This window comes from Perkinsus marinus (assembly GCF_000006405.1).
Source record: "Perkinsus marinus ATCC 50983 genomic scaffold scf_1104296975500, whole genome shotgun sequence".
In the NCBI taxonomy this organism is placed as follows: Eukaryota; Perkinsozoa; order Perkinsida; family Perkinsidae; genus Perkinsus; species Perkinsus marinus.
In genome coordinates, this window is record NW_003200768.1 from 384,518 (window position 1) to 392,456 (window position 7,939).

The 7,939-nt window shown below is 43.6% G+C and overlaps 2 protein-coding genes across 2 annotated transcripts in view; both read left to right on the forward strand.

Annotated features, from left to right (window-relative positions):
* Pmar_PMAR002088 (ribosomal protein S9, putative) overlaps positions 1 to 3,157 on the forward strand; it is a gene marked incomplete at its 5' end in the record, with an annotated part of 9,665 nt that extends 6,508 nt beyond the window's left edge. The window contains 6 exons of the mRNA XM_002765505.1: positions 558 to 686; positions 1,058 to 1,512; positions 1,560 to 1,631; positions 1,675 to 1,767; positions 2,312 to 2,404; positions 2,898 to 3,157. Coding sequence (XP_002765551.1) covers positions 558 to 686; positions 1,058 to 1,512; positions 1,560 to 1,631; positions 1,675 to 1,767; positions 2,312 to 2,404; positions 2,898 to 3,002 — 947 coding nt within the window. The 3' untranslated portion in view covers positions 3,003 to 3,157. The remainder of the gene's footprint in view (positions 1 to 557; positions 687 to 1,057; positions 1,513 to 1,559; positions 1,632 to 1,674; positions 1,768 to 2,311; positions 2,405 to 2,897) is intronic.
* Positions 3,158 to 5,236: 2,079 nt separating this feature from the next.
* On the forward strand, positions 5,237 to 7,034 carry Pmar_PMAR002090 (hypothetical protein). The gene is made up of 5 exons (XM_002765506.1): positions 5,237 to 5,624; positions 5,674 to 5,745; positions 5,794 to 5,919; positions 6,616 to 6,747; positions 6,797 to 7,034. Exons 1-5 carry the CDS (start codon positions 5,244 to 5,246, stop codon positions 6,896 to 6,898), a joined length of 813 nt encoding a protein of 270 aa, XP_002765552.1. The 5' UTR covers positions 5,237 to 5,243; the 3' UTR covers positions 6,899 to 7,034.
* The last annotated feature ends 905 nt before the right edge of the window (positions 7,035 to 7,939 follow it).

Below are 7,939 nucleotides of genomic sequence, written 5' to 3' on the forward strand. Positions count from 1 at the left end.
GAGTTCATAGATGTGTTAGTTGGTTGTTGATTTTTATGTGGGAAAATATGCATATGTGGACGATAATGGGAAAATTTCGTTGGTTTTCATTTTGGGTTGATTTTTATGAGGGAGTTTCACCCTAGTGATATGAAACACACTAGTGAAAACCATATTTTACGACTACTCCATAGCGCGAATATAGCGGTTTCCATTGAGTTTTACGCCACTTCACGTAAAACGGGTGGTGAAACTCCAGCGAATTCGCGTTTTTCACACGAAGTATTATAGTGAAGAAAACTCTTGCAACGAGAAGGGGTTACTGAACGGATATTCCAACAATGGAGCTTCACCCGTTTTACGTGAAATGGCGTAATACTCTGGTGAAAAACATGATGTAGAGATAATTGAAGACACTCCGCGAACGACACCGGAAAAATCACTGCATATCACGTAAAACACATCACATGTTTTACGCGTTATTCACTGCGCACATGCGTTTTTCGCGGAGTGAAATATGTTTTTTCACTAGTGTTTTTCATCGATTGATATGTGATGATATGAAGAGCTTTCCTCAGGTCAGAGCGGTGCCATCCGACTAGCTATTGGGAGGGCTCTGCTAGCGGCTAACCCGGCGTGTGAGGAGATTCTGGAGGAGAACTGTGCGTTGTTTCAAGACCTACGGCAAACTATATCTAAAATACCCGGTCACAAGGGACCTCGCAGTCGCGCTACTAGATGGCATAAACGATGAGAAAAAGGGCGCATGTTGGTGTTGATGGTGAACTTTGTTTCCGTTGGAGAGTGGTTTTGTTCATGTTGGTGGGAAAATTGGATTTTTTTCCCGCTGATGCGGAAGAATTTTTGTATGCGGTTTGTGATTTGCTGAAATTGTGGTAAGGTAATAAAATATTAATTCTACTTTGTTTGTAGTTGATAGTTTATTCCATTTGCAAATATCGGGTGTTTGTATTTGAAAATAATCGAAAACGCGATATTCGCGGTGATATGCAGTTGTCGTGGAATATGTTTTTCATATCACTAGGGTGAAAAAAGCGAGTAGTGATTATTATGGTAGCTGGTGATAAGTACTACTGCTCCACAGGGCTTAGTCTACAAGCTAGTTTTCGATTAATGGTTGCTTCTGGAAACAACGCGAATGATATCGGTTCGTCCCCTATACTTATCCTTATCATCGTGGCACTGACGTTGTTCTTCACCTTTGGGGCGTTGATGGCGTTGAGAGCTCCTGCAGGGAGTAAATGGCGAGCTATAATCTTACCAAAGATGGGTATAATATTTTGCAGCCTTCTGGTGTGGTTTGTCTTCACTGGGTCCGACGTGTATACAGTCCTCATTCTGTGTATTCCTGTTGCGGGGCCGATGTTTGCGGCTCTGTGGTTGTGGTATCGCGATAGAAGACAGAAACGACGCAGTAAAAAAGTTGCGGAAAAGTTGGCACAAGCGGCGCGAGATGAATCACTGTTCGTGGATGTGGAGGATGGTGATGGATTCCGACTGATTGACCGATCGGTGAGCAACCGTTTATAGTGGGGTAATTTTATCCGTCTTTGGTTCAGCGCGATTATCCGCGACCACCGGGTAGATCTGGGAGTTCTGATTCTGATTGTAGCAGTGAAATACGTATGCGGGTAAGTAGGTGAGCCGATGCTTACTTCGAAAAATTTGTTTTAGGAGCTTTCGGATGATGATGATTTTGATGATGACAAGAAGGAACGATTCATGTCTGTGGACACGGGCTTTGAAGATCCTGATGATGGCTCTGAGGTGAGCGCCGAATTAACTATGAGGATTTTCCTGAGAATAGCAGTGGGAGATAATTACACTATCATGTGTGAATTTAATATTTCGCGACCGAGGTTAGTTGGGGCTTGTCGTAATCATAGATGGGCAGAATTACGTTACGAGCCGTTACTCACTTTTACGGTTAAGATTACCGTAAGTCCCGTACCGTACGGATATGCAGAGGCCGAAATGAGGATTGGTCATTCAAGTCGGCTGAATCTACCTCATGTGAATGCCCTGTGAATAAGGGGTTTTGAGTAGTACAGAACTATGGGTGTCGAGTTTAAATGGAAAAATACCAAAAAATGTAATTTATGAAATTTTCACCCCCGCTCTAGAATAGTATTATAATTATTGGATTGGTTCATAACAAGAAGAATAATTCACTCTTTGATTTTTTGCTGAATGTGGCGCTTGATAGTGATAATTTTACCTTGTGGAGTTTTCGACTTGCATAGTGTTGTGATCGCTTGGGTATACTCCGCTTCTGCTGAAGTGGATCTGTATGAGAGTGAGTTGATTCCAGGTAAGTGCATCGTCGTCCCCACGAAGTAAGCAGGTGCGGTTTGCGGGTCTGCCAGAGCTTAGCAGTAGTAGTGTCAATGTCGAGGAGGTTGGGGTAAGTTCATGTGGAGGGAGAATATATGTTAGCTTGTCACACCTGAGCTCGGGAGTTTTTCCCTCACTGATTAAACGCACGGAGGATTTGTCGAAGTTTTGGTCACCAACACGCGCAGCTGACCAATATGTGCACATTTTCCTAAACTGATTTAGTCCGCGCCGTTAGTCCAGGTTTTCGGTGTTGTTGTTTATCGAAATCTATCTTAGCACTGTTCCCAAGTCGTGAAATATATTTTGTGAATATGTAGATGATAACGATATGTTTATATTAGTAGTGTAAAAATCGGAAATATTGGAATTTTACCACCCTAGTGATATGAAAAACACTAGTGAAAAATATTTTTTACATAGCGCGAATATCGCGTTTCTCGTAGAGTGTTACGCCACTAAACGAAAAACAGGTAAAACTCCATTAAAGAGTTCGCATGTTTTGAATTTCTATTATCATGAGTTTCAAGTAGGAAGACGGTTGAAGTGTTTTATTGGTTTAGGGAGGCGAAACGAAGAAGTTGTGGGATGGTTATTATGTGAAGAGAAGACCGTGGGGAAACTACGCGAGCCAACGAGTTAATTTCACAGTACGTCTTGCAGTATGAGCGACCGCTTTTACCAGTTTGTTTGGGTGAAATCGCTGAGTTGCGACGGCGAGGAAGCTGTGCTTGTCAGTGTTGAGCTTGTATGATGTTATAATACGTATATTTCATTATTTTAATGCCGCTGTTGGTAGTAGGATCTACCTGTCATATTACACCTACGTCAATACGATGTTTCTGGAGAGGTTGTTCTGTGTAAGGAGAGTAGGCTGGGAGCATGGTCCTGGCGACTTCTACTATGTTTGCAGAATTTGAGATTGTTGAGGGGTTACTGTTGTTGTGATGAGTTCATCTTTTTTGTACTATGTGTAGTTTGTGTGTTATGGCAGTCTACACTCTGGGTCCTTTCGATGCAGCCGATGTTGCTCGGTCGCCGGCCCTCATCCTCACCATCGTATTTTTCATTCTCGCTTTTATGGGCTTTTCCCTGATGGCTTTGGTCGCCCCTGAGGGGAGTAGATGGCGTAGCACGATTTTCCCAAAGTTGGCGTCGGGCGTGCTCTATGTGCTAATGTGGTTCGTTTTCAACGGTTCCAACGTTTTTTCGATCCTGCTGCTGACTGTCCCGGCCTCGGGACCGGTAACAGCGGTGATCTATATCTCTGTATTGGAATATGTTCGAGCGAGGAAAAGGGCGAGGGTTCGGGCATTTACACCAGCACGGACGAGATCAGGAGGGGTGAGTTGGTGTGGTCAGTAAGGTTCATGTTTGCCTTGCGAGAGGTCCCCGGTTCTATTCTTGGGATTGACTTATTTAAGTGGACGAAGGCGAGACTATTCTTGACGCAGATGAAACTAGGCATAAGCCGCCCAAACTGCGGGTATGTTGGTGCTGATTAATGAATTCTCTCTTTTTCCCCTCCAGTGAACAGCATTTTCAGGTCAGATCAGTTCCCTTTGACAAATTCAACTTTAACGTTGAAGCATCTACAGTGTATTCGATTTTGATAGTCCCAACGGCGAAAAGTGCATATCTTTTAGAATACGCATAATTTCACAAACAAACTTCCACATATTACACTCCGAAGTCAACCCGAAAGCACCTCCGTTGTTGCTTGCAGTTTTGGAATATAGTTGGAATTTCCTCACTGATTGTAAAAGTTTACACATAAATTTCGGGGAGTAGAAGTGTACAGAAACCAATGCGAATTTTCCAAAATGTTCGTATATAGTCACCAACACATGCAGTTGATCCTACTTTCCAAAAATTGGTTCTTCTCAGCTGAGGTCGACGTCTGCTGTGAACGATTCCGGAGAGCTCTCAGTCGCTACGTGGAAGTTTCCGCAAGGAGCAACTCATCGGCTCTATTCGGTTTATGCCGACCCACTAGCCAGGGAAGTAGGGACTAAATGATCGACTCAAATATCGAGATGCTATCGTCAGGGTAACGGAGAAACTGTCTTCAGCATATGCCCAGTTCAAGAATGCTCTGTAACTGTGCTAGAAGCTGATGATGAATCCTCCTCCGAGGAAGAGGGCTCGAAGGCAGCCCGAGGGAAGGTGAGGCCAGGGAATTATCGAGGAACTCATTTTGAAATTTTCACCATGGCTAGGAACACATTATTTAAGCATACATTTTCCCCCTTGTTATCGAACCCTAGGGGATGTTATCTCTTGAAGATAGATGAATCGTGTGTCGGGTAAGGAATGGTAGAAAGTGAATGTTACACTTGTTAGAGTGTGGTGACGCCAATCGACGACACTCATCGTTTGAAGATTGGAGTGCACGAGACGATGGAAGGGTCGTTGATGTTTACGATACAGTTGCGGAAGAGGAAACCTCCGCACAAGATCGACTTTGTATAGATCACATGGTGTTGGTCCATAGTGGATTCTTTGATGGCAGTAAAGGAGTTTCACCTTAGTGATATGAGAGAGATATATTTCACGACTACTGCATATCACCGCGAACATTCACGCGTTTTTCACGGAGTATTACGCCACTTTACGTGAAACCGGTGAAATTCCAATGTATAGTCACTACCTTGTGCATGGCTGGTTGGTGAATTATTACTATTATCATGGTCGGTGAATAACAGTCCGATCCACTTGGTCGCGGCTGCCGCTGCCCTCCGTGGTGGCTTTGCACTGAGTTGAGGTTGGGTATGAACAAGTCTGCTGGTTCATTTTTCGTCGAACTCCTTGTGGTTTGTTGTCCGCTTTGGTGCACACGGAGGCTTTTCAGAATTTCTTTGTCGAGTTTGCAATGCCTAATGGTGATTTTCAATGCAGTAATATTTCCTATGCTGCCTGGTCCCTTTACGCCATCAGATATCGCTCATACGTGGTGGCTGATTGTGGTCATTATACTTCTCATCATCGCCTTTGGTGTTTGTTCATTCTTGGGCTTTCTGGCACCCCTTACGAGTAAATGGCGCCGAATTGTATTCCCACAAACGGCCAGCACTATTCTCAGTGTGTTAATTTGGGTGATTTTTGGTAAATCAGGAAGTGTATATTCTGTACTTATCTTAACGTTACCTGTTCTGGGCCCGGTCGTCGCCGCAATTGCTCTTTGGATTATCGATTGGCGTAGGGAACGGTTGAAAGACAAAATGGTGAAAAAGGGCAATTTTATGGTAGAAGTTGACGGCGTAGGAGACGATCGCCGAATGACTGTCAGAGTGAGTTGAAATTACCGAATTTTTGATCATATTTTGGTCCTCTTTTCAGTTTGGAGATGACATTGACAACAACGCTGGATTTCTCTCGCCGAATTCTAGCTATTCTGATGAAGTTCCTCGGGTGAGCGCCGAAGCTTTGTTATTTTTTTGGCGATTTTTTTCATGGTAGGGCCGAGCGGTATCGTCGTGGACTGTCGAAGGTCTGCCGGATAGTTTCCAAACTACATTGGATGCTATCAGGAACCCCCGATTCTACTCGATAGGCCGGGGCTATAGCCGTGTCGATGATCAAGATGTGAGCCATTTGGGATGATATTGTTTACTCGTTACTTTACCAGAGGCATCGTGTGAGGTCTGAGCTTTGAAGTTTATCATTGGATTTCTATCGTCACTGTATCAAACATGGTTTTGAGAGTCTGTCAGAGACTGTGCGTGCGCTCGTGTGATGCAAATTCTTGAAAGAAATATAATAATCTAGAATAATCCGGGCAAATAGTGGTATGGTTTTTCAGAACACGATGAATGTATCAGTATAATGGAGTTTCACCCTAGTGATGTGAAAAACACTAGTGAAAAACATATTTCACGACTACTGCAGGCCGCGAATATCACAAACTTCAATAAATTGAGTTTCACCCGTTTTACGTGAAGTGGCGAAATACTCTGTGAAAACCCCGATATTCGCGGTGATATGCAGTGGTCGTGGGATATGTTTTTCATATCACTAGGGTGAAACTCCAATGTACGCTGAGTTCTATTCTACCTATATGAAACTCCTTATCTATTGATCAAAGGGCAGGCCGGAATGATCATGTGCAGCCATGCAACTTCATTCACGAAACTGGTGTATTGTGAAACAAATAGTATTCAAGGGGGTTTTCGTATAAGAATTTTCGTATCATGAATTGCACGATCTACCCTGCAAGTCACAGACAGGATAGAAAAATAGGGTTTCTCATAATGAGGTATTATTATTATCTACTTTTTACAGGACCCCGAGAGTTGGGCTAACGAGAAGAGTAGCGCTCCTGTGAAGCCGTCTATTTCACGGTGTAGGAAAATTGCTAGGAAGAGTCGATCGCCATCCGTACTGGACACTATTGGTGAAGGCGAAGTGTATAAGGTGAGCTCCAGTGTGTGTGCATGCGTGCAGATTTCTTGTGTGCTATCAGAATGAGCATGTCCCCCTCGGTGATGGATACTGGTTGGGAGTTAATGTCGGATCAGCACCCGAGTATGAGATCAACTTCACTGTGCATCAGAAAGAGCTGTGACTCCTTATGGGACTTATGTTAGTCAGAAATAGGAAAATTATATTCTCTTGAAGATTTCAATCTTTGCCTTTCCGGCCCTTGTAATTATCGATTTACTATGTTGTTACCATTGATTGTTTGCCAAAGTGGGCGGCTCTTTGTAGTCTATTGTTTTCAGTATAGCTCGTGTATTATCGCGTTGAGATTAATTCATCAATGGAGTTCACTCGATTGATATGGGAAACACTTGTGAAAGATATATTTCACGACTACTACAGGCTGCGAATATCGCGTTTTCACCGAGTTTTACGCCACTTCGCGTAAAACTGGTGAAACTCCAATGCATTAGACCGCTCAGTCAGATGCGGGTGCGGCGTGGTACGAGGTTATTTGTCGCTGCTTCGCGCATCAGCGTGAATTAACTGTGGAGTGGTCATGCTAGAATTCGTAAGTGTTTTTATATTTAAAACATTATATTAATGATGAGGCATGGAGTAAGTCGAGTTGGCGATCTCAATACCATATCTTAATTTCAATCGGTTACACTTTGGCCAACATTGGAGTTTCACCCGTTTCACGTGAAGTGACGTAAAACTCTGTGAAAAAACGATATTCACACTATGCAGTGGTCGTGAAATATGTTTTCCATATCACAGGTAGAACTCCAACGATAACCACATGGGAGATCATTTTGATCTCGTTATGACAACAGCGAGAATAGTCTATATTGTGATTGTCGTCATTCACTTGTTAGTAATCTCGTTGTTCGGTCATGGCAGGAGTGTCCTCGCCTCGTGAATACTGCGCCTCCCCATCGGAACGTGTGAGAATGGAAGCACTCAGAATCATAGTTGTCTGTGATGATTCTCGTGCCACATTTAAAGCTGCGAAACTGAGGGCAATTCCGTGAGTGTATATAGTTAGATCTGAGGTGCTTCATCTCGTGTTTTTTCAGCGACAAGACTTGCCAGAAATTTCTGGCGCAGACATGTGAACATTTTGGTCTGTGGGAACCGCAACTGTGGCGCCTCGTGTGGAAGAAGGGCTCCAGAGAGGGCGAAG